Source organism: Macaca nemestrina, chromosome 2, assembly GCF_043159975.1.
Source record: "Macaca nemestrina isolate mMacNem1 chromosome 2, mMacNem.hap1, whole genome shotgun sequence".
Classification (NCBI taxonomy): Eukaryota; Metazoa; Chordata; class Mammalia; order Primates; family Cercopithecidae; genus Macaca; species Macaca nemestrina.
In genome coordinates, this window is record NC_092126.1 from 11,415,713 (window position 1) to 11,441,722 (window position 26,010).

At 41.7% G+C, this 26,010-nt stretch overlaps 1 protein-coding gene across 1 annotated transcript; it reads right to left on the minus strand.

Annotated features, from left to right (window-relative positions):
- Nucleotides 1-938: 938 nt before the first annotated feature.
- LOC105470991 (kininogen 1) lies at nt 939-25,803 on the minus strand. Its single transcript, XM_071090683.1, has 10 exons — nt 25,412-25,803; nt 23,433-23,543; nt 21,457-21,541; nt 18,756-18,928; nt 16,882-16,989; nt 12,378-12,462; nt 11,322-11,494; nt 4,782-4,889; nt 4,575-4,661; nt 939-1,804 (listed from the first exon to the last, which is right to left on the minus strand). Exons 1-10 carry the CDS (start codon nt 25,604-25,606, stop codon nt 995-997), a joined length of 1,935 nt encoding a protein of 644 aa, XP_070946784.1. The 5' UTR covers nt 25,607-25,803; the 3' UTR covers nt 939-994.
- Nucleotides 25,804-26,010: the final 207 nt, after the last annotated feature.

Below are 26,010 nucleotides of genomic sequence, written 5' to 3' on the forward strand. Positions count from 1 at the left end.
AAAAGACAACATTGGTTATAAAGCATATACCTTCTTTGCAGTATAAGGCAATGAAAGATAATCCTATTATTCTCTTTCTCAAAAGTCAGTGGTCTTCAAAGTCATAGCAAAAAGATTATAAAGTGAGACTAGAGAATAATTTCCTCATAAAAGTTCTGAACAAACTTTGCATCACATTCCATGATATTCCCTTGTCAATTATTTAAAAAGTTTTCTTAGCAAGCCTGCTTCTGTGTTGCTCCCTCTGCTTTTCATCCTTATCATTAAGCTCGGAGCTTCTGTAAACTAAGAATTACTCAATCTAGGTTCAGCAAAAATAAACAGAATACTCCTCTATGAAAGCCTGTTGCAAAGTGTAGTTAATGAGTAAACAGAAGTTACTGACTTGTGAGAAACACTCTCACTCAGAAAGGGAAGTGGGAGTACTTATTTGATATAACTAGCCCATTTTGGGAACAGAAAGTCAATTAATTGATGTCCCCCCTTTTCTCCCTTTGGCCAACCTGTCTTTCTTTCTTGTCACTTCTCTTTGACATCTGGAAGCTTTTCTTATTTCTATTGCATTAATAAGTTCACCATTTAATCTCTTGACTTCCCTTATTTTCACACACATTCAAAGACCAGGTGCCACAGTTTATTAAGAATGTCAAGAATCTTCATATGAAAATTCATGACATATGTTGCAAGGTACATAATTGTTATCAGAGAAGCCAACTGCAGCGGGCCATAAGGCACATTAGTTTGTTCATTTACTGTGCTAGTTTAGAAAACTTGGGGAGAAGATTCAGAAAAGATTCAGAACTGTGGCATACAATTTTATGCAGTCCATGGAGACTGATGGTGTCTCCACCGAGAGTCTCACCACTTCTCTTTAGATTGCTCTGAAGCTGCACAGTTTTTGGTGCATTATATCAGGATATTTTCATTTGGACAATGGAGAGAGGGATATTGATACTTTAATAAAGTATTAAAGAAATACCCATAGCTGCATACATTAATAAAGGGCATCAGCAAGATTGAAATCATAAGATTCTTTCATTTTTGTGGTTGGGTTATTTTCACTAACTGACTTCCAGGGGCGTCCAGGACATTTGGGGGAGGTTGTGTCTGGAAAATCTGATATTGGGTTAAATGAAAGCCCATTTGGTTCTATCTGGATGTCAGGGATCCAATCGTCATCACTCTCTGTGGGAGTTGGTGGTATAGGAGGCATCATAGTTACAATGAGATCAGAGTCCTGAAAGTCAGAAAAGGTATCTGCTACACCTGGCTGGGCTAGGGAAGGGATGGGTGTTGGCCCTTCTGTCTTCTCTTGTATCTGTGCAGAAGGTGTAGTACTGTCTTCAGAAGAGCTTGCCAAATGCTCTGTTTTCCAACCATTGTGCTTTCCATTCTTTTTGCCTTTATTTTTATGTTTTCCATGGCCATGACCATGCTTATGCTTATGTCCATGGTCAAGGACATGGCCCCCTTGGTGTTCAAGATCATCATCAAGTTTGAACTTATGTCCATGACCAAGACCATGCTGTTGTTGGTGTCCACGGCCGAGGCCATGTCCCCTTTGATGCCCATGCCCTTGGTCACATTCATGTTTATGGCCATGGCCGAGATTACATTTTCTTTGTTTTTCATGGCCCCAGTCATGTCTATGAGTACGCCCTTGTTCTTTTCCTGACTCCCGCTCTTCATCTTGTGCAGGTGCCATGGAAGTGTGGGGTGGACTTACAGTTGTTTCTTCTTTTATTTCCCCTACTTGTGTTGATCGGAAAGGTGAAAAACCTGGAGGCCTTTTCATCAATGAGATCTAAACAGAAAATATTAAGATGAAAGTATTACTGCAAAAATCATGCTATCAATGAAGGAAAGAAACACTGAGATCTGGCAGTGCTATCTTTTTTTTTTTTTTTTTTTTTTTGAGATGGAGTCTCGCTCTGTCGCCCAGGCTGGAGTGCATTGGCCAGATCTCAGCTCACTGCAAGCTCCACCTCCCGGATTTACGCCATTCTCCTGCCTCAGCCTCCCGAGTAGCTGGGACTACAGGCGCCCACCACCTCGCCCGGCTAAGTTTTTGTATTTTTTTTAGTAGAGACGGGGTTTCACCGTGTCAGCCAGGATGGTCTCGATCTCCTGACCTCGTGATCCGCCCGTCTCGGCCTCCCAAAGTGCTGGGATTACAGGCTTGAGCCACCGTGCCCGGCCTGGCAGTGCTATCTTAGTTTACAATGGGGGAGGTGTTTTCCAGAGTTTAAATACTGTATTAATATTCCAGAAAGGATGAATAATATTTTTTTGTCTTTTGATTGACCTTAAAATTTGTGGACATTGATTATTGTTCTTAATAATACTGTAAAATGGCCAGGCACAGTGGCTCACGCCTGTAATCTAAGCACTTTGGGAGGCCAAGGCGGGCAGATCACTTGAGGTCAGGAGTTTGAGACCAGCCTGGCCAACATAGTGAAACCCCAACTCTACTAAAAATACAAAAATTAGCTGGGTGTGGTGGCACATGCCTGTAATCCCAGCTACTCAGGAGGTTGAGGTAGGAGAATCACTTGAACCCAGTACGTGGAGGTTGCGGTGGGCTGAGATGGTACCACTGCACTCCAGCCTAGATGACAGTGACTCTATCAAAAAAAAAAAAAAAACCCAAGACAAACCAAACCAACCAAACAAACAAAAACCAAACAACAAAAAACACTGTAAAATAAGCTGAGCATTTTTTCTTCATCTGGAAAAACTGGGTGGTTAAGCTAGCTAATCTCTAGGGTATCTTCTTCTTTTTATTTTTTTTTTTGAGATGGAGTCTCACTCTGTTGCCCAGGCTGGAGTGCAGTGGCGCAATCTTGGCTCACTGCAAGCTCCGCCTCCCGGGTTCACGCCATTCTCCTGCCTCAGCCTCCCGAGGAGCTGGGACTACAGGTGCCCACCACCACGCCCGGCTAATTTTTTTGTAGTTTTTAGTGGAGACGGGGTTTCACCGTGTTAGCCAGGATGGTCTCAATCTCCTGACCTCGTGATCCGCCTGCCTAAAGTGCTGGGATTACAGGCGTGAGCCATGACGCCCGGCCATCTCTAGGGTATCTTCTAGGCCTATGTTTATGCAAGCACAGTATTTAATTGGTGATACTACTGTTATTACCACCATCACTGCTTTTATCCTAAAAGGCCCTAAGTGGCTTTATGAACTGAATATATGGGGAGCATGTATCCATGATCACTTTGTTGTACTGAAGTACACTGAGACATATTTGCAAACTTGAAATGCAGCCTTAGTACAATGTTTGTGTTAGACTATCTACATACTTATGCACAACAAAAGACCAAATCAGAAGAGAGGGAGAAGAGGCAACTTGCATCAAAGAAGTTGATTTGTGGATTGATTCTACCTACACTTTTGCTACCTGTGAGGATGTGTTAATTGGAGGCAGTGTTTGGTGATGCAAAGAACATGGTCATTGCAGTCAAGCCAGACCCTACTGGTAATCAGCATCGTGATGAAAAGGGTAGACTCTGAATTGACCAAGATTTGAATCCAAGTGCCACCAGCTTCACTTTTGTCTTCTGTAAAATAGAAATAATAGCAGCACCTGCCTCACAGAGTTATAAGGAGGACTGGAAAATGTAGGTGAAGCCTTCAGTATAGTGCCTGGGACAGAGGAAGCATTTGATAATGTCATTATTCACTCAGGACCTCAGAGTCTTTCTAATTTTTAGTGTCTCATCCTTGACAATAAGGAAAGTGTTACTATGTCCCAGAGTTCTTTTAAGACTTAAAATAGAAAAATGACATCAAGAATGCTTCTCAAACTTGATTCATGCATATGAATCCCCCGGGGATCTCGTTAAAATTCAGTAGCTGTGAAGTGGGGTTTGCAAGTCTGAATTTTTCTTTTCTTTTCTTTTCTTTTCTTTTCTTTCTTTCTTTTTTTTCTTTGAAGACACAGTTTCGCTCTTTGTTGCCCAGGCTGGAGTGCAGTGGCAGGATCTCGGCTCACTGCAACCTCCACCTCCTGGGTTCAAGAGATTCTCCTGCCTCAGCCTCCCGAGTAGCTGGGATTACATGCGTGCGCCACCACACCCGGCTAATTTTTGTAGTTTTAGTAGAGACAGGGTTTTCACCATGTTGGCCAGGTTAGTCTTGAACTCCTGACCTCAGGTGATCTGCCTGCCTTGGCCTCCCAAAGTGCTGGGATTACAGGAATGAGCCACCGCTCCTGGCCATGCATTTTTCGCATGGTCCTTGCATGTCAGCAGAATGCAGTGGAGTGCTGTATCTGGCCTCAGGTACACCTGGCATAGCCAATGATGCTCCCTCACAGCAGGACTGCAATGCACTCGGAGAGAGTCTATAGAAGCTTCACTGAGACACTGACAATGTGTGAGAAGTGATCAGGAGGATTGTTACTCTCCTTTCTCGCCATTAAACAGATGTCAGCACAGAAATGTGAGAGTTACTCCCCATTTAAAAAGATAGCTCCCCAATTCATTTCAGTAACAGTTCATTTTCAACCCCCAAATATGGATTTTCAGAATGAGCAGAACCGCCCCCACGCTGACTGTAATTAGAATCATACCATTCCCAGTGGTTGACAGTTGACAGTAGGGTAAATTTTCTTCTCCCAGGGTACCACATAAACTTCAGCATTGCAATCTAGGCTTTGCTATCCATAAAAACAGAAGTCAAAAGAGAGACAGTGTTATTTATGAGATACTTGAACAAATGATTCAAAAACATCCAATAGGCTTCCAGTGAAAAAGTAGACAGGTGCATGACTACTCACACCAAGTTTTTTGGTCTCACAGCTTTCGGTCAACTCTTCATTACTTTCCTTGGAACATGTGGTTTCCCTGGCCACAAAGTCAATAAAATATTTCTTGCCAGCCACCACCTGAAAAATTAATTAGTACAAAGTAAACACTTAAAAATATTTGCATAATAAATCATTTATCTTCAAGAAATTTTAAGGGAGAATCTTGAAATTTTAATTGACCAACTTAGAGAGTTACATAAAAAAAGTACAAATGTTTGGCATTAAATCTTGGCATGCATATTTAAAATATTTGGCTGTCGGTTGCTCCCATTTCCTTTTCTAAATGGGGGAAGAAATAAGCAAGCTATAATTTTTTTTTTCTTTTTTTGAGACAGTTTGGCTCTTGTTGCCCAGGCTGGAGTGCAGTGGCATGATCTTGGCTCACCGCAACCGCTACCTCCTGGATTCAAGAAATTCTCCTGCCTCAGCCTCCTGAGTAGCTGGGATTATAGTTGCCTGCCACCACGCCTGGCTAATTTTGTATTTTTAGTAGAGATGGGGTTTCTCCATGTTGGTCAGGCTGGTCTCGAACTCCCGAGCTCAGGTGATCCACCCGCCTCGGCCTCCCAAAGTGCTGGGATTACAGGCATGAGCCACCATGCCTGGCCTATAATCTTTATTTATTTATGTATTTATTTGAGTTTTATTGTCCAACAGCTGTTAAATTCACTAGTAATTCAAGGGCTCAAGTTGTAATATCTAAGAATCGAACAGGAATAGGAAGAAAAACTTAAAATGTTTTTAAACATGCCTTATTGTCCTGCCAAATCTTGAATTGGTGAAATACTGAGTTAGTACTATTATAGAAATTATGTGGATTAAATTTTGTAATTAGAAAAATTATTTGGGGTTTTTATTGTTCTCTTACTATTTTTAATATTAAGAAATTATTTTAGGCTGGGCGTGGTGGTTCGTGCCTGTAATTCCAGCACTTTGGGAGGCTGAGGCAGGTGGATCACTTAAAGCAGGCTGTTCAAGACCAGCCTGACCAACATGGTGAAACCCCACCTCTACTAAAAATATGAAAATTAGATGGGCATCGTGGTGCACACCTGTAATCCCAGCTATTTGACAGGCTGAGGCAGGGGAGTTACTGGAACCCAGGAGGCGGAGGTTGCGGTAAGCCGAGATCATGCCACTGCACTCCAACCTGGGTGACAGAGTGAGACTCCTTCTCAAAAAGAAAAAAAATTATTTTAATCTCTAGCAACAGTTTTAATCACTACTCAATGCTATCTTCCATTAAATATTTTGTGGCCCAATTTCTCAACCAAATTATTTAGTATTAAATTGTAGTATTTAAACAGTGACTCCTGCCTGTAATCCCAAGCACCTTGGGGGCCTGAGGTGTGTAGATCACCTGAGGTCAGGGGTTTGAGACCATCCTGGCCAACATATAGTGAATCCCTGTCTCTACTAAAAATACTAAAACTTAGCCAGGCATGGTGGCAGGCATCTGTAATCCCGGCTACTTGGGAGGCTGAGGCAGGAGAATTGCTTGAACCTGGGTGGCAGAGGTTACGGTGAGCCAAGATTGTGCCACTATACTCCAGCCTGGGTGACAGAGTGAGACTCTGTTTCGGGAAACAAAACAAAACAAAAACAAACAAACAACAAAAACACAACTAAACTAAAACAAATAAATAAATATTCACCAAAACTCAGTATGAGGAAGACCTTTCTTAGATGAAAAGCAGAGGAAAGAAATCTAAAGGAAGGGGAAAATATTAAAACTTGACTAGAGAAAAATGAGAACCGCTTCTGAAAAATCACAATAAGCAAAATAGAAAGGCAAGCTGGGAAAACTATGATATAGAATCAATATCTGTATGCATATAAAGCCCAACACTAAAAAATGGACAAAAACCATGAGCAGGTATTTCAGAGAAGAAGTTAAAATGGTCATTAAGCCAGAAAAAAAGTTTAACTTCATTAATAAACAAAAACATGCACATTAAAAAAGCAATGAGACATCATTGTTAGCCTTCCATGCAGGCAAAGATGAAAACAAAAATTGATGATACGTGGCATTGGCCAGGCATAGGAATCAAGCAGCCTCAGTCACTGCTGGTAGGAAGAGAATTTAAATTAAGAACCTCAAATGGTGTCTTTTTGCTTTTATTTTTTGAGACGGAGTCTCACTCTGTCATCCAGGCTGGAGTGCGGTGACACCATCTTGGCTCACTGCAACCTCCGCCTCCTGAGTTCAGGTGATTCTCCTGCCTCAACCCCCGCAAGTAGCTGAGATTACAGGCAAGTAGCACCATGACCAGCTAATTTTTGTATTTTTTGTAGAATGTAGAATGTATTTTTTGTAGAATGTTGGCCAGACTGGTCCCAAACTCCTGACCTCAGGTGATCCACCCGCCTCTGCCCCCGAAAGTGCTGGGATTACAGGCGTGAGCTACCACACCTGGCCTCAACTGGTGTCTTATACCCAGGTGATGTGAGTGTAAATTGGCATCATTGCAAATATTTAGTGATTTTGGCAATTTGCATCAAGTCTTAGATATATACGTATTCTTTGACATTTCTAGGACTTTGTCAAAGGAAAAATTTCTCCATGTGCACACATAGATCTTGGAAGTTTATTCATCTCCGCAGAGGCAGACAGGAGCATCAACAGCCTTGGGGATAGCAGCAGTGGTGGCAGGGCAAAATAAAACGTATATGAAACTGCAATCACTAACGTGTGAAAATGGAAGATTCAGAAAGTGTTTGGTATCTGAAATGTGAACCCAACATGGAATCAACATGCATCCAAACAGGACTAAATGTGCAAACCCAGGGCAAGATTAAAACTATAAAATATATATTTAGCAATTTGGCAAATTGGTCATTTGGAGACTAGCTTTTAGCAAATTCATCATATGTTTAATTGATTTCCAGTCAATTGGCTGCTTCCACCAAGGCTGCCTTGGGTGACTATGTCCAAGCAGCCAAATTGCTCTCTTTAAATGCAAAAATCAGTTAAGATTCATCTCTCTAAAGTAAGTTTGAAATTCTCACAATATTCAGATTCACTTGGCAACTAACTGATGGGTTACCTCTTTGTGTCTTCCTGGCATCCTTAATGTAGACACACACACATACTAGAATGTTGATTTGTTAATCTACAGAAAAAACTGTAACTACTAAGAAGACTAGATATTCATGCTTGAGAATGAGTGGTTCTGTTTTTGATGGCAAACCTCTGACATACAACACGTGGTGGCCTATTCCTACAACATTCAGAATAGAGAATAAGGGAGCTGGGAGCAGTGGTGTGCGCCTGTAATCCTAGCTACTTGGGAGGTTGAGATGGGCACATTGCTTGCTCCCAGGAGTTCGAGTCCAGCCTGGGCATCACAGTGAGACCCCCATCTCTCTCTCACACTCTCTCTCTTTTTTTGTTTGCCCTGTTGCCCAAAGGGTCTTGCTCTGTCACCTAGGCTGGAGTGCAGTGGCATGATCACAGCTCACTGCAGTCTTGACCTCCCAGTCTCAAGCAATCCTCCCACTTCAGCTTCCCAAAGTAGTTGGGACTACAGGCACATGCCACCATACCCAGCTAATTTTTTAATTCTTTTTTTTTTAATTATTTTTTGAGATGGAGTTTCACTCTTGTCACCCAGGCTAGAGTGCAATGGTGTGATCTCGGCTCACTTCACCTCCGCTTCTCGAGTTCAAGTGATTCTCCTGCCTCAGCCTCCTGAGTAGCTGGGATTATAGGCACCCACCACCATGCCCAGCTGATTTTTGTATTTTTAGTAGAGATAGTTTTTTATCATGTTGGTCAGGCTGGTCTTGAACTCCTGATCTCAGGTGATCCACCTGCCTTGGCCTCCCAAAGTGCTGGGATTACAGGCATGAGCCACTACGTCTGGCCTTTAATTCTTTTCTTGTAGAGACAGGGTCTTGCTATGTTGCTTAGGCTGGTCTCGCTCCTGGGCTCAAGTGATCCTCCTGTCTTGACCTCCCAAAGTACTGGGATCACAGGCATGAGCTACCACGTCTGGCCCCTGTCTCTCTTAAAAAACAACAATGAGAAAAACAAAAAAAGAATTTCACAAAAAAGCAAAAATATAAAGTGAGAATTAAAAGCTGACAAGAGCATGAATAGCATAGATTGGCATTCCTTTCAAGTAAACCTAACGTGGCCATGTGGCAATGAAATCAGAGAGAGAGGGTGGTCGTGTCTGGGATAGAAACCAGTGCTCAAGTAGCAGAGAGATCAAAGTGTCAGTATTGATTTACTTTAATCTAGTTTGTTTACTTTTTTCAGTTACAAAAGTAACACAGAAAATTAGAAAGTTTAAAGTAGCCTGTTATTCCATTATCTAAAAATCTCCCCTATGACTATGAGACATTTGTTTTTTTGTTTGTTTCCAGACGGAGTCTGACTCTGTCGCCCAGGCTGAAGTGCAGTGGCATGATCTCGACCCACTGCAACCTCCGCCTTCCGGGTCCAAGCCATTCTTGTGCCTTAGCCTCCTGAGTAGCTGGGATTGCAGGTGTGTACCATCACACCCTGCTAATTTTGGAATTTTTATTAGGTTGATGCAAAAGTAATTGTGATTTTGCCATTACTTTGGCAAAAACCACAACTACTTTTGCACCAACCTAATAGTGTAGATGGAGTTGCACCATGTTGCCCAGGCTGGTCTCAAACTCCTGACCTCAAGCAACCCACCCACTTCGGCCTCCCAAAGTGTTGGGATTACAGGCGTGAGCCACCTTTTTTTTTAACATTATTTTCTGTCCTTTAAAATAACACAACTGATAACATCGTGTATATTCAATTTTATGACTCCTTTTTTTATTGAATATTGTAACACAAGACATTCCCCATATCAAGAGCTCCTCACAAAGATACTTTTAAATTGCTGCTTAACACTCTATTCTGAAGATATGCCAGGCATGATCTAATCATTCTCATATTAATCATTTTGACAGTTTACTATTTTTGCTGTTATACTTAAAACTGCAGTGAATATCATTGTATATAAAGACTCCTATTTTAGATTCCTAGAAATTCAATTCTGAGCCAAAAGCATGAACTTTTTAGTGAGAATTTTTTCACCAGATTATGAGGATTATGTTGGCTTGCTGTAACAATTTGGTTCTATTTTGATTATTTTTCTTTAGCTTGTATTTAGGGAAGCCAATTTTGGGTCCCCAAAACAGGGATATGTCCATAATCATATCAGTTAGAGATTATTGGAGTTGCTAGAAATGTAGGCTCTTCTCTTTTTTTGAGACGGAGTTTTGCTCTTGTTGCCCAGGCTGGAGAGCAATGGCGCAATCTCAGCTCATTGCAACCTCCACCTCCCGGATTCAAGTGATTCTCTTGCCTTAGCCTCCCGAGTAGCTGAGATTAAGGCATGCATCACCATGCCCGGCTAGTTTTGTATTTTTAGTAGAGACGAGGTTTCTCCACGGTCAGGTTGGTCTCGAATTCACCTGACCTCAGGTGATTTGCCTACCTCGGCCTCCCAGAGTGCTGGGATTACAGGCATGAGCCACTATGCCCGGCAAATGTAGTCTCTTCTAATATAGTTACTTATTTTACAAATGGGGCCACAAAGGCTTAGAACATTTGAATGACCACCCAGAGTGATCTGGCATGTGAGTGGCAGATGCTATGGTGGAACTGAGTCTCCTGACTCCCAGGAGACACTCCTGTCAATCTTCTTTTGACAGGGCATGAAAGGAAGATGAATCCCCAGAGGGTACATTTGCAGGAGAGCGGGATCCCAGGCAGAGAGAACAGTGGGTGAAAGACATGGAGGCAAGAGAGTTTGGAGCCTGGGCAGCGATAGATTGCCTGATGTGGCCGAGCCCAAGGCATTATGTGGTATTATAATGAGAGATGAGTCTAGAAAGACATAGAGTAAGTCTTGCTGGCCCTAGCCCTGAATTTTATTAATTGTATCACTGTTGCTATTGTATTTATTTATTTATTTAGACAGAGTCTCACTGTGTTGCCAGGCTGCAGTGCAGTGGTGCAATCTTGGCTCACTGAAACCTCTGCCTCCCAGGTTCAAACGATTCTCCTGCCTCAGCCTCCTGAGTAGCTGGGACTATAGGTGCACACCACCACGCCCAGCTAATTTTTGTATTTTTAGTAGAGACAGGGTTTCACCATGTTGGCCAGGACGGTCTCGATCTCTTGACCTTGTGATCCACCCGCCTCGACCTCCCAAAGTGCTGGTATTACAGGTGTGAGCCACCGCGCCCAGCCGCTATTGAATTTATATAGCGTTTTACAGTTTGAAAAAGTAATATGACATATATTAACTTATTTGATCCTCACCTCAGTCCTTCACATATAGAAAACAGAGAGAATGTTGTAAAACACTTGCCCAGGATCAAGCATACAGGGAGACTGGCACTTAATTAAATCTAATGCACCAAATCACATTATCAAATGTATCATTTCCTAATCCAGAGCCAAGATCAGTGGCAAAATTAGTAAGCAATTTGCACATAGACTATAGTGTTACTGCTTTTGTAGCATAATTTACAAACCTGTACTCTTGCTTTTTTCACATTGTCAATCTTGAAATAGAAAGTTGCGTTATTCTCCGCATTAAGCTTTGTGATGGTGTGAGTCAGTGTCTCCTCCAGCTCTGGGCTGTTGGTGGGTATATCTCTGGGGCAGCCCACGCAAATCTTGGAAGGTGGTTGTACAAAATCCTCCCCTGAAAGGATCAGGTTTTAAGTCAGCATGTACACTGAAGTAGCAGCCTGGCCTAGCATCCCTCCTGCACAAGAACCAGCATCCACATGTATAAAGGGCCACATGGGAGCCCAGGCCCAGTAGTGAGTGGGTGAAGGTTGTCTGTCTGACTTTCACGTCCTGCCTCTCTTCTTTTCCCCTCCTCAGAGCACAGTGTATTTAGGGAAACATTTTCAATAGGAAGGTGCGAGTAACTCAATCAAAATGCTACACTTTTCCTGAATTTTTGCATTTTTGATGGAAACCGTAAAAAGCAATGCTTAATTTAAAGGAGTGACTCTCATGAGAAAAATTTAAGTGCTGTGGTTCTGGTGAACAGGCAGCTTCAGACTACTCATGGTGGAACACATACAAGTGTTTTCCAAGTATAAGAAAAACACACCCTTGTTATCAGAAACACTGACCTGACCACAAACTCAACACTATCTCCATTTCCTCCCATTATAACATGCAGGGAAAAAAAACCCTTAATTGAAAGGGTTTTATTCTGAGTGCTAAGAAATAAAATACAGGTCTCTCCAACTTACAACATCTGACTTAAGGACAACTTGTAGAGAAGAGAGACCAGTTGGCATTGTACCCAAAGGCCAACTTTACCCAGGAGTCACAAATTTCCCTTCTATCTTCATAACCCGTTCTGGCCACTTGCAGAACAGTCTGAGCTGCAGCACAACTGGGCAGGGAAGGGGTCCAGTGTTCTCATCAAGGGGTGCATCTGTGTCTGCAGGTTACACAGACTTTGGAGTATATCATGGGAACTAAAACACAACTTACAGGAAAAGACCCAGCTAGTTGTCTGGGACCGCTATTCCTCTATTGTGGTGCCGACGTGTGTTACTCCTTACCTGGATAAATGTCACACTTCTGTGAGAAGGAAGCAATTTGTAGCTGAGTATCGACGTATGCATTATCTGTACATTCACCGGTATCCTGGTTTTTAAAAAGCATATAAGTGCTCAGTTAAAAACATTTTTTAGAGCCTTTAAAGCAAACAACTAGTAAAATTGAAAAACAGGGATGTGTACTTTCCAAATCATTGCGTAGCAAAGAAAGAAAGAAACAAAACATAGTCTTACTGCGAAAGAGATACTAAAATACAGTTCGGCATTAGTATCAATAGCATCAACAAATACATGCATATACACAAGCACATGGAAAGCAGGAAATAAGATAATAAGAAGATCTAGTATAGACATAACAGCCATGTAAGTAAAAAGGTAAATTTCTAAAAAAAGAAGGTAAGACTTTCAGACTGTTAAAACACCAAATCAATGTATTACGGTTTCAAGAATCATCTTATAATAGAAACAATGTATAGAGCTTAAAAATAAAAGATGAACAAAGCTACATGGGACAAATATAAACATAGCAGGAACTAGAGTATTAGTAATATTGGACAAAGTAAAATTCATGATAACGAAAACACTCATAAAGGTAGCAAAAATGATAATTTTATTTTTCAAAAGCATGGACCGGAAGGCATGGAATCAAAATACATAAAGTAGATAAAATTACACATGTGAAGAGAAGTGGATAGAAATAATTATGGTGGGGAAATTTAGTATGCAATTACAAATCTAAGAAAGGGTAAGAGAAAAAATAATAAGACCATAGAAGATTTGAATAACTTAATAAAGATTTATTTAAATGGTATTTTCATATGCTACATATGATTTAAAATACTTTCATAAGTATCATAAAATTTGTATGTATTTGTGTGTGTGTGTGTATATATATATATATTTTTTTGAGATATTGTCTCTGTCACCAAGGCTGGAGTGCAGTGGTGCAATCTTGGCTCATTGCAACCTCTGCCTCCTGGATTCAAGTGATTCTCCTGCCTCAGCCTCCCAAGTATCTGGGATTACAGGTGTGTGCAACCACACCCAGCTTTTTTTTTGTTTTTGTTTTTTTAGTAGAGATGAGGTTTTGCCATGTTGGCCAGGCTGGTCTCGAACTTCTGATCTCAAGTGATCCACCCACCTCGGCCTCCCAAACTGCTGGGATTACAGGCATGAGCTATTGTGCCCAGCCAGTATCATACAAATATTGTTCATTGTTTTTACACCAGGTCACAAAAAGATTCAATAAATTTTACAAAGCATAAACAATACAGAACATGTTCTTTCACCTCAGCACCAAAAAGAAAAAATAATCTGTAAAAATTAATAGCATGTTTAAACAAACAAAAATGATATACTTGGAAATAAAAACATGCTTGCCAGTAAAGTTAGGGTCTTTCTTGGATAAGGAAAAATAAAACAACCAAAATAACAAAAATGAGAATTCCATATAATGTTATCAGAACAGCATTTTAAGTTAATTTTTGACTTGACATGAGTTCATAGTTTAAAAACAGCGGGAGAAAAACAAATAGAAAAACCTATGCCTAGGTCCCCAGAAGTGAGGAGAAAAAAGAATAATAAACAAACATAGCCAAGTGCTGTGTGATAAATGTGATAAAACATGTATAGTATAAAATCTGCAATTTTAACCGTTGTAAAGGATATAGTTCAGTGGCACTAATTCCATTCACAATGTCATGCAACCCATCACCATTTCCAAAAGTTTTCATCACCCCAAACAGAAATTCTCTACCCACTGAGCAATACACCCCCATTCTCTCCTCCTCTCCACTCACAAATTCACATCTACTCACTGTCTCTATGAATTTGCTTATTCTAGATGTTTCATGTAAGTGGAATCATACAATATTTTGTGTGTGTGTCTGGCTTATTTCACTTAACATCATATTTTCAAGCTTCATCCACATTGTAGCATGTATCAGAATTTCATTGTTTTTAAAGGGTGAACAGTGTTTCATTGTGTATATATATGATAGCACATTTTCTTTTTTTTTTTTTTTTGAGACGGAGCCTGGCTCAGTCACCCAGGCTGGAGGTGCAGTGGCGCGATCTTGGCTCACTGCAAGCTCCGCCTCCCGGGTTCACGCCATTCTCCTGCCTCAGCCTCCGGAGTAGCTGGGACTACAGGCGCCCGCCATCATGTCCGGCTAATTTTTTGTATTTTTAGTAGAGACGGGGTTTCACTGTGTTAGCCAGAATGGTCTCGATCTCCTGACCTCGTGATCCGCCCGCCTCGACCTCCCAAAGTGCTGGGACTACAGGCGTGAGCCACCGCGCCCGGCCTGATAGCACATTTTCTTTATCCATTCACCTGTTGATGGACACTTGGGTTGTTTCGACTTTCTGGCTATTATGAATTTTGCTGCTATAAATATTCACGTGTAAGCATGTGTTTGAATATGCGTTTCCATTTCTTTGGGCATATACCTAAGAGAGCAACTTCTGGATCATATAGTAATTCTATAGTTAAGTTTTTCAGAAATTGCCAAATTATTTTCTATAATGGTTGCAGCATTTTACAGTCCTACTGGCAATGCACAGAAGTTCTAATTTCTCCATGCCCTTTCTAATACTTGTTATTTTGTGAACAAAAAGAGGTTTTTTATATATTCTGCATGTTAAACTCTTGTCAGATACATGATTTGCAAATATTTTCTCTCATTCTGTGAGTTGTATTTTTACTCCCTTGATAGCGTTCTTTTTACTTTTTTCTCAATAAAATAAATGCATGCTCAATTAGAAAACTCGGGAAGTATCAAAAAGTTCCAAAAAATATAAAGAATCAGAAAAAGCGGCTGGGCGTGGTGGCTCGCACCTGTAATACCAGCACTTTGGAAGGCCAAGGTGGCTGGATCACCTGACGTCAGGAGTTCGAACCCAGCCTGGCCAACACGGCGAAACCCCCATCTGTACTAAAAATACAAAAATTTGCCGGGCATGGCAGCGGGCGCCTGTAATCCCAGCTACTCAGGGAGGCTGAGGCATGAGAATCACTTGAACTCTGGAGGTGGAGGTTGCAGTGAGCTGAGATTGCACCACTGCACTCCAGCCTGGGTGACAGAGCAAGACCCCTTCTCAAAAAAAAAAAAAAAAAAAAAAAAAAAAAAGAAAGAAAGAAAAGAAAAAGCACCCAAAATTCCAAATGAAAGTTAACTACATTCTATATTTTGTCGTAATTTGTTTTCCACCACTTTTTATATTTATATTTATTTTACATATTTAAATAAATCTGCATGTATAGCTTTGTATCCCACTTTTTTTGTTTTTTACTTAACATTGTAACCATTTCACTATGTCACTAAAAATTAAAAATTTTTGATAGCTGTATCATGTTAAACTCTTGCAAATATTTTCTCTCATTCTGTGGGTTGTATTTTTACTCTGTATGGATATACTGTAATTTACTTAACCATTCTCTAATGTTGCATAAACAATTTATTTACAATATTTTTCTATTAAAAAGCAACTGAAATTAACATCTTATGGTCTGGATTTCCCATATAAAAGAATTAGCAGCAGAATTACTAGATCAAAGGACTTGTAGCAATTCCTTGCCTAAAGCACAGTCTTCTGCTCACATGCAAACATCCCTGGGCACATATCATGTCTTAGCCATCTTAACATTCACTGGCTACTACTACCTTGAGAGACACCATTTTAATATAATTTTGGTTCAGATAACAAGATATGATGCTAGGAAGGACCACTAAGGGCTAGAGACTCAGGGTCTGTTTATTAAAGATAAAGGTAGGGAAGAGAAGATGAGAAAACAAGCAGAGGAAAGTTTGACATGAAGAATAACCCTGGGGAGAGCAAGGGAATACCATATGGGCATTGAGCACACGGGGAAGAAAAGGAAATAGGAAAGTGTGGAGACATAATGAAGATACACTTGACAGTTCAAGCATTTTGTCTATTCGTCGTCCCTGGTTACACTCTGTAAATACTTACTGCTGGCCAGGCGCGGTGGCTCTCGCCTGTAATTCCAGCACTTTGGGAGACCAAGGTGGGCGGATCACCTGAGATCAGGAGTTCCAGACCACCCTGGCCAACACGGTAAAACCCTGTCTCTACTATAAACACAAAAATTAGCCATGCATGGTGGTTGGCGCCTGTAGTCCTAGCTACTTGGGAGGCTGAGGCAGGAGAATAGCTTGAACCTGGGAGGTGGAGGCTGCAGTGAGACGAGATTGCACCACTGCACTCCAGCATGGGGAACAGAGTGAGACTCTGTCTCAAAAAATAAATAAAATAAAATAAAGTTATAAAAAAATACTTAATGCTAGCTGTGCAGATTTTTTGGCCAGGTAGGTAAGGCAGCTTGACCAGTGATGTGAGCTTTAGGCTTCCCGAGTGAATGTGAATATGAATTGCTGAATGTCATCTAAAATTTTCGTGACGGTCTTCCCACTCAGCTTGATAGTTACCATCAAAATGTAAACAAAATGCTAAGAACTTTATCATTAAATTTTTGCCCACTTACACCATTCCAAAGGGACTTGCAGTCTGGAGTTAAGAACAGAAAATTCTCTTTGGAACAATTCGTTTGCACAATTGAGTAGGTAATTAGAAAGTTCCATCCAGCCACCACCTGAAACAATTTCAGATTGAATATTTAAAGGGCGGTTTAAACATTATTCGCTGTGGGATATGAATGTTATGAGGAGGTTAGAAAACTGTGTGGCAATATAAAAAGTGCTCAAGAAATATAAATTATTATTATTACTAGGCAAAAAAATGCTGAATAAACATTGAGCACCTTAACACTCACATCTCTCACACAAACACACATACACTATACACACACACACACACACACCACTAGCCATCTGAAAATGACAAGCTATTTATATATATTTTGCTATTTTTCAGCCAGGTTTGGAACATGGATTTCTTTAAGTAAATCCTAACAATGGTCCCCCTGCCAGGCTGCAGAGAGAAATGTTTACTGAATTTCATAAAATAATAATGCCCTTCTAGATGGACAAAGAAAACTTTGGAGGGGAGTGGTCTTTACTGCTGGGTCCTCAGGCTCCCAGGTTACCAAGTAGTAAGATTTCTCCTACTTTACTCTGGGCCTCTCCCACCCTGATAGCTCTATATGGACATCATTGAGTAAAGCATGCTCACATGAAAGCAAGTTGTAAGGTTTATTAAATGCAGAGAATGTTGCTGACCAAAGGGAATCACTCATAATAAGAGGCTGAAATATAAGCGACCCAGTCAACTATCAGAAAAGTCTGCGTGGGCCAGGCGTGGTGGCTCATGCCTGTAATCCTAGCACTTTGGGAGACCGAGACAGGTGGATCACCTGAGGTCAGGAGTTCAAGACCAGCCTGGCCAACTTGGGGAAACCTTGTCTCTACCGAAAATACAAAAATTAGCCGAGTGTGGTGGCGGGTGCCTGTAAGCCCAGCTATTCGGGAGGCTGAGGCAGGAGATCTCTTAAACTTGGGAGGTGGAGGTTGCAGTGAACTGAGATAGCACCACTGTACTCCAGCCTGGGCAAAAGAACAAGACTCTGTCTCAAAAAAAAAAAAAAAAGGAAGAAATTCTGGTTGTACTGAATCATTAAGAAGATTTGTAGCTGAGCACAGTGGCTCAGGCCTGTAATCCCAGCACTTTGGGAGGCCGAGGTGGGAGGATGACTTGAGGTTGGGAGTTCGAGACCAGCCTGGCCAACATGGTGACCCCTCATGTACTAAAAGTACAAAAATTAGCCAGATGTGGTGACGCGTGCCTGTAATCCCAGTTCCTCGGGAGGCTGAGGCAGGAGAATCACTTGAACCTGGGAGGCAGAGGTTACAGTGAGCCAAGATCGTACCATTGCTCCAGCCTAGGCAACAGAGTGAGACTGTCAAAAAAAAAAAAAAAAAAAAAAAAAAAAACCACACACAAAAAAAACAAAAAAACAAAACAAAAAACAGATTTATGGATATTTACTTTTTTTTTTTTCTGTTGATATGGGAACTGTAACTTAGTGGGTAGCCAGAAAGCCATGCCGACCATTGTAGACACAATGTAATATTTTGGAGCTGTGTTAACTCATGATGGCTAGGTGATAGTAGAGTTTTCTGAAAATCCTAAGGCCACTATGACTTTCCTTTTCACTGTCTCTAGGAAGAGCCTGTAATGACGATTACCCATTTGTTAAAATCAAACGTCAAAGGAAGGGAGTCTGATTAGACATCTTTTCTCACTTTACATGTATCCAACTCACTTTGACTAAGGAGAAAGCCCTTTGCTTCCTGTGCTAGTCACATGAAAACACCACCAGCCATGCAATCATACATTTTAAACGTAAAGATCTAACACATTTTAGTAATACTAGGTGACCTAGAGAATTAAAGAACAAACCTGTCTTTGGGCCCGTTTTACTTCACTAAGCGTGAAGAGGGAGGAATGTTGAGTATTGTTGTTAAAGTACTGAACGCCGTGTCTCAGAATGGGCTCCAGGTCTGGGCTCTGCGTTGATATAGGATGCACACAGCCAAGGCAGTTATACTGGGCTGTCACCACAGGGCCCTCGGCTTAACAAAGAACAGACAAAAACGCAGCATTAATGATTACAATCAGCATTCACATACATTGCCCTAAACAAAGAAGAGGCTGGGCATGGTGGCTCACTCCTGTAAAACCAGCACTTTAGGAGGCAGAGGCGGGTAGATCACCTGAGGTCAGGAGTTCAAAACCAGCCTGGCCAACATGATGAAACCCCATCTCTCCTAAAAATACAAAAATTAGCCGGGTGTGGTGGCGTATGCCTGTAGTCAAAGCTACACGGGACGCTGAGGCAGGAGTATTGCTTGAACCCAGGAGATGGAGGTTGCAGTGAGCCGAGATCATGCCACTGCACTCCAGCCTGGGAGACAGAGCAAGACTCTGTCTCAAAAGAAAAAAAAATTTTTTGCAAACCATTCATCCCACAAGGGACTAACATCCAGCATATACAAGGAATTTAATTAACTCACCAATTAAAAAACCAAGTAGTCCCATTAAAAAGTGGGCAAAGGATCTCAGTAGGCATTTCTCAAAAGAAGACATACAAATGGCCAACAGATATGTGAAAAAATGCCCAATATCACTAAGCATTAGGGAAATGCAAATCGAAACCATTATGAGATGAGATATCATCTTACCCATTAGAATGGCTATTATTAAAAAGAGTTTGTATTAAATTACCAAGTAATGTTCATAACAGATAGCCCTAACCTACTGGTCAATAGAGGCAAAGTCCATAAAAAGGTAACGTAGCTGAAGAGTGAGCGGCACACCTGGAGGGACCCCCTGGGAGCCTGGGCTTCTTCACCCACCAAGCTCTCGCTGCTTGCTGTGTAAGCGGCAAACACAGCTAGGAGGGTATGGAGAAAAGGGAACGCTTATGCACTGTTGGTAAGAATGTAAATTAGTACAACCACTATGGAAAATAGTGTGGAGATTTCTCAAGAAATGAAAACACCAAATACCATATATCCAGTAGTCCAGCTACTGGGCATCTACCCAGACGAAAAGAAATCAGTCTATCAAAGGGGTACTTCCATTCCCAGGTTGGTCGCAGCAGTATTCACAATAGCAAAGATATGAAATCAACTTAAGTGTCCATCAAAAGGTTAATGAATAAAGAAAATGTGGGGGACCAGGTGCGGTGGCTCACACCTGTAATCCCAGCAGTATGGGAGGCTAAGGTGGGCAGATCACCTGAGGTCAGAAGTTCGAGACCGGCCTGGCCAACATGGTGAAACCCCATCTCTACTAAAAATACAAAAATTATCTGGGCGTGGTGGCGGGTGCCCATAATCCTAGCTATTCAGGAGGCTGAGGCTGGAGAATTGCTTGAACCCCAGAGGTTGCAGTGAGCCAAGATCGTGCCACTGTACCCCAGCCTGGGTGACAGTGCGAGACTCCATCTCAAAAAGAAAAAAAAAGAAAATGTGGTATATATGCATAATGAAATACTATTTGACCATAAACAAAGAATGAAATCATATCATTTAAAGCCACATGGACAGAACTGGAGGTTGTTCAGTGAAACAACCGAAGCACAGAAAGACAAACTGCACATTGTTCTCGCTCATATTTGGAAGGTAAAACACTTAATCACATGGAGATAGAGGAGAGAAGAGAATGACGGATACCAGAGGCTGAGCAGGGCAGGGAAGTAGAAGGGGGAAATGAAGAGCTTGGTAAAATAGGTACTGAATTATAGTTAGATAGAAGAAATACGTTCTAATGTTATATAGCAGACTAGGGTGACTATAGTTAGCAACAATATATTGTATATTTCAAAGTAGCTAGAAGAGAGGACTTGAAATATCACCAATTCATAGACATGATAAATATTCCAGGTGATGGGTACCCCAAATACTCTGACTTGATCATTACATGTTCAAGGCATGTAAAAAACACTTACATGTACCTCATAAATATGTAAAATATAATGTATGAGTAAAAGAAAAAAAGAAGGAGAAGTTAATACATGTAAGGAGCTTCGAGTCATGGCTGGGACATAAGGACTCAATACATGTTAGCTATTATCTTTATCCTGATTGTTGCTAATATGTTATTATGATTAATATGTTAGTATGTTGATTGTACCTCCAGACATATCATCTCATTTCAGCCTCACGACAGTCCTGTGAGGTGGGAAGTACTGTTACCTCCCTTTGCTAGACAACGAAAAGGACAGCCAAGAAGGTGAGGAGCTCTGAAAGATTCCAGGCCAGGGCTGCCCTCAAAGCCTATGCAGTCCTCACTCTGGGATGCTGCCTACAATAGAGGGCAGGCAGGTCTTGTGCCTCCTGGTCCTTCTGCAGAGCCCTTGCACATACTGGGTACAATGCAGCACACGGGAAGAGTTGGGATAGTCCTAAGGGGATGATGGTCACAAGCCTGGCCCACCCTCCGGGCTCTGCCGCTCCACCCAATGCTCCCTAATTGTGCAAATGGCTTTACTACTGCCGCCCTCTGGGAGCAAGCAGAGCCTGGTCAAGGTTGTGTTCCTGGCACACAGAAGCGGTTAATTTCCCACCAGGGCAGTGCCAGAGGATAAACCAGCTACCTGGAGTAATCTGGCAGGTCTGGGTAGCCACAGAGAATTTCATACTCGCCCTCTTCCCCACGGTTGCCGTGCATTCTCCAGTGGCCTAAAAAGAAAAGAAAGAGATCATTTATCCTAATCTTTCAGATGGGAAAGTCTACCTAGTACTGTTGCTAGATGTGGCTTTCCTTAAAAAAACAAAACAAAACAGAACTTGTGAAGATTTTATCCAAAAGAGTTTTGAGACATGAGAATAAATGTTTTTTTTTATAGCCTAATGATTACATAAGCCTCTGATATTCATAAGATGTTGGAGGAAAGACAGTGTAAAAAGGTTTTAAAGGTTGAGTCTTTGTTTTGAGCCCTGGAGGTATTTCTTTTTTCTTTTTCTTTTCTTTTTTATTTTTATTTTTTGAGACAGAGTGTCACTCTTGTTACCCAGACTGGAGTGCAATAGTGCGATCTCGGCTCACTGCAACCTCTGCCTCCCAGATTCAAGCGATTCTTCTGCCTCAGCCTCCCAAGTAGCTGAGATTACATGTGCATGCCACCACGCCCAGCTAATTTTGTATTTTTAGTAGAGACGGGGTTTCACTACGTTGGTCAGGCTGGTCTCAAACCCCTGACCTCAAATGATCCAATAACCTCGGCCTCCCAAAGTGTTAGGATTGCAGGCGTGAACCACTGTGCCTGGCTGAGCCCTGGAGCTATTTCTTTCTAACCAAGATGGGTGCAGAGGTCTAGTACCAGCCTGGTAAACACTCCTGTTATCTACCTCTCAACTTTAGTGAGTTAATACTGTTCATATAAACTTCATTTTAGTTTAATAGAAAGGGCAAGGACCTTGGCATCAAAATGTTTTTCAGTTCCAGCCTTGTCACTTGCTAGCTGTTACCTATGTCATGTCCCGTTGACTCTCGGAGTCTCAGTTTACCCATCTTGTAGGAGATAGGACACATCTATCTCTTAGAGTTGTTGTGAACAGTATGTGTGCAAACACACGCTGTGTTTGCCTACTAGAGGCCCACCACAGAGCAGGCACTTAACAATAGGCAGTTGTTTAATTGTTATTGTTGAACACTGTTTTTGTTTTGTTTTGTCTTGTCATTCTTCAGTCATATCCATTGGATTCTAAGTGACAGATATTATTCCATCAGGATAGAGCACACCTCCCTTTATCCACACAGCTCCTAGAAGCAGGCAGCACAGGGCACAGCAGCTACTTATCCCCACCTTGCAGATGAGACGATTGAGAAGGGAGAACCAGCACTGCAAACTCCTAGACTCCTGACTTGGAGTTCAGTGCTGTTCGGTAACCGCAGATGACTTGACAGTCATCTTTTACGTTCTGACATAAAAGAAGGGAATCAATCCATGAAAAACGAGGCTTGCTTCGGAGGCAGATACTGTCTGAAGTCTTCCTTAATTAAAGCAAAACAACCGGCTACGGTGTGCCAGGCCTATATGTTAGGCATTTGGTTAAGATAGGCATTGTTATCAAAGTTATTTGCATAATTCATCTAATTTCATCCTCCGACAACCTGATGAGGTCAGTATTATCTCCCATATACAGTGGAGAGTGCCAGTTCTGAGAGGTCACAGCTCACCCACTATCACACAGCTAATGGAAGGCAGAGTCAAGATTTGCACTCAAGGTTGTGCAATGGAAGCACCCAGGCCCTCCCCTCGCCAGCCCTTCGGCTTGGCCCAAATGTCCATCTGTTGTCTCTCTGGAGTCTGAGCCACATGTTCCGACTGGACACTAGAGCTCCCTTCTCATGGAAAGGCTTTCTCCATGTTTAACTGCTGGCTTCTCCATAATTTTTCTGTCTATACAAGAACACAGATACAAAGCATCTGACTTTTCTACACATTAGAATGTTTATTTGCATTTCTCATAAACAGGCTCACCAGTAGTCATCATTTCTGCAGGAGTAAAAAAATCTGGCAGAGTCAACGGAGAAAACAGAAGGCCCAAGAATGGCCAATACACTTACCGCTTCTGCAGCATCCTTGTAGTCACAGTCCTGCCAGGTTTTGCCACTTTGAACAGGACAATCCCCCTCCTTGATTTCGTACTTGAAGGAATAAAATGTGTCAGAGCGAACCTGAAAAGCAGCCAAAGATACTTAGGGTTCATCCAACTGACCCGATAGCAAATAATTCTAGTGGGTTCCAGTAAAGTTAGGAATATTGATCTTTGACTTGAGAGCAAAGCATTCACTTAAAATATATTTATATTTGTATCATAAACATTTATGTGAAAGAATGTTTATAACATACTCACAATGTCGTTTTAAAGGTTACAAAGCAGTATGCATAGTATTAGCCCATTTTTGTAAAAACTGGTTTATATATAAATCTATGTTTTTTAAAAGTCTGGAAAGATGCACAGCAAGCTGTTAAAATGTTTGTCTGTCAGTGGTGAGATTATAATTATCTTTCACATTCTTCTTCAAGCAAACATTTCTAAGTGACCTTTTTCCCCTAATGAACATATGTGACTTTTACGAATTAGAAAAAGCAAACAAGAAAACCTTAAACAAATGTTAACAGTTATCTCTGTATGGTGGCATTAATTATGGGTGATTTTAGTACTTTTATTTGGTTTGTTTTGTTTCCTACTTTTTCTTTTTTAAACAGCTTTATTGAGATATAATTTACATGCCATAAAATTTACCCTCTAAAGGAATGCAGTTTAATGTTTTTTGTATATTTACAACCGTACCCACCACAATCTACTGGGTACCACACCACAAATAAACTGTTGCTTGAGATTACCATGAAGCAGAATTTCTCACATGACTGTACTAGATTGTGAAACAAAATGGCTCAATTTTATTTTCAGAAAAAATAACATGTCCACTGTGTTTATTTTCTTTTATCCCCATGTTGTCACATGGTTAGTTTTTTTTTTTTTTTCCTGCTAAAGTAACCAATTGCTTAGCTGTCCCAGAGAGGTAGTCTTTTATAGTGAAATTTGTTTAAACATACTCTTGAAAGATTGGTATTTCTTTGAACCATGCATCTTGCAAGGATTTATCTCCTACTGGAGTACATCATTACAATAATATCAAAAACAAACATTGCTGTTAAAGCTGGTACATTCAGCCATACAGACTTCTGTCTAATTCCGTAGAATTGCACTAAACTCATTCCTGACTCCTCTTAGACATGACCCATTAAGTATCCCCTCCCATTTAAGATTTGGAGGTCTATATTTTTTAGCCTAGGGCCAGAGACCCAGTGAATTCTTTTGCTGCAGTCTAACTAAATTCCTAAATTCTCCCACTCTAGTTGGTCCTGTTCAGATTTCTCCATTTACTTTTGTTTCATTTCACCCTACATTCTACTTCTCTGATCAGGAAGCCCATCTGCCTGAGGATGAGTCGTACTCTGCCCTCCCACCCCAGGCCAGAGACTGGTATCGGTCTTTCCACAAGTTGTAAACTTCTGCCTTTGATGATCACATCTTTGGTGGTGGTGGTGGTGGGGTGGTGGTGCTGGGTAGTGGTGGTGGTGGGTGGTGGTGGTGTGGGGTGGTGGTGGTGGTGGTGGGTGGTGGTGTGGGGTGGTGGTGGTGGTGGTGGGTGGTGGTGTGGGGGGGTGGTGGTGGTGGTGGGGAGTGGTGGGTGGTGGTGATGTTGGGGGGTGGTGGTGATAGGTGGTGGTGGTGGGTGGTGCTGGGTAGTGGTGGTGGTGGGTGGGTGGTGGTGTGGGGTGGTGGTGGTGGTGGTGGGTGGTGGTGTGGGGGGGTGGTGGTGGTGGTGGGGAGTGGTGGGTGGTGGTGATGTTGGGGAGTGGTGGTGATAGGTGGTGGTGGTGGGTGGTGGTGGTGGGGGGTGTGGTGGTGATGGTGCGGGGTGGTGGTGGTGGTGGTGGTGGGGTGTGTGTGTGTGTGTGTGTGTGTGAGGCCTGGGCTCCTAGTGACAGTACAAATCCCAAGTGACTTCAAGGTTAAACACAGTTCACTCACCATCTTAGTGGCTTCAGTTATGCGGTACAGTACGAACTGGTTGTTACTTTGGTTTTGGCTGTTATATTTCTTCAGAGCAGCATCCACAGCTTTAAATAAATCCTTATCATTGCAGTCAATTTCCTCGGACTGTGATTCCTGGGTTAAACTTAGTAGCAGCCTGGAGCAGAGGAAAAGGATGATAATTAGTTTCATGATCTAACAGTCTCCCTCTAGGAGCTGAGGGATGGTTTCACCAAGAATCAAGAGCCAACTGGGATACTGAATTTGACAATCTCCAGCCTCTCGTTTTCTGTCCTCCTCTCTGCCTCAGCACTCAGGGCACTGGTTGGATTCCTGCTGCCATACGCTAGTTGCCCTGTTCCCAAAGGTTAAATGGCTCTGCTGGGTTATCCAAACATATTTACGGCTAGAACATTGCAACACTGGGGTTGTTAACCTGCTCATTTGCATTTGAAAATCACGAGGGAGCACAGTGCATATTTCCAGGTGATTATACAACTTTATGTAGCAAATCAGAGCAGAATCTGATGAAGGAGGGGAATAAAGTACTTACTAACTCGGTTATTCCCCTGTGACTTTCACAAAGCCATTTGTGA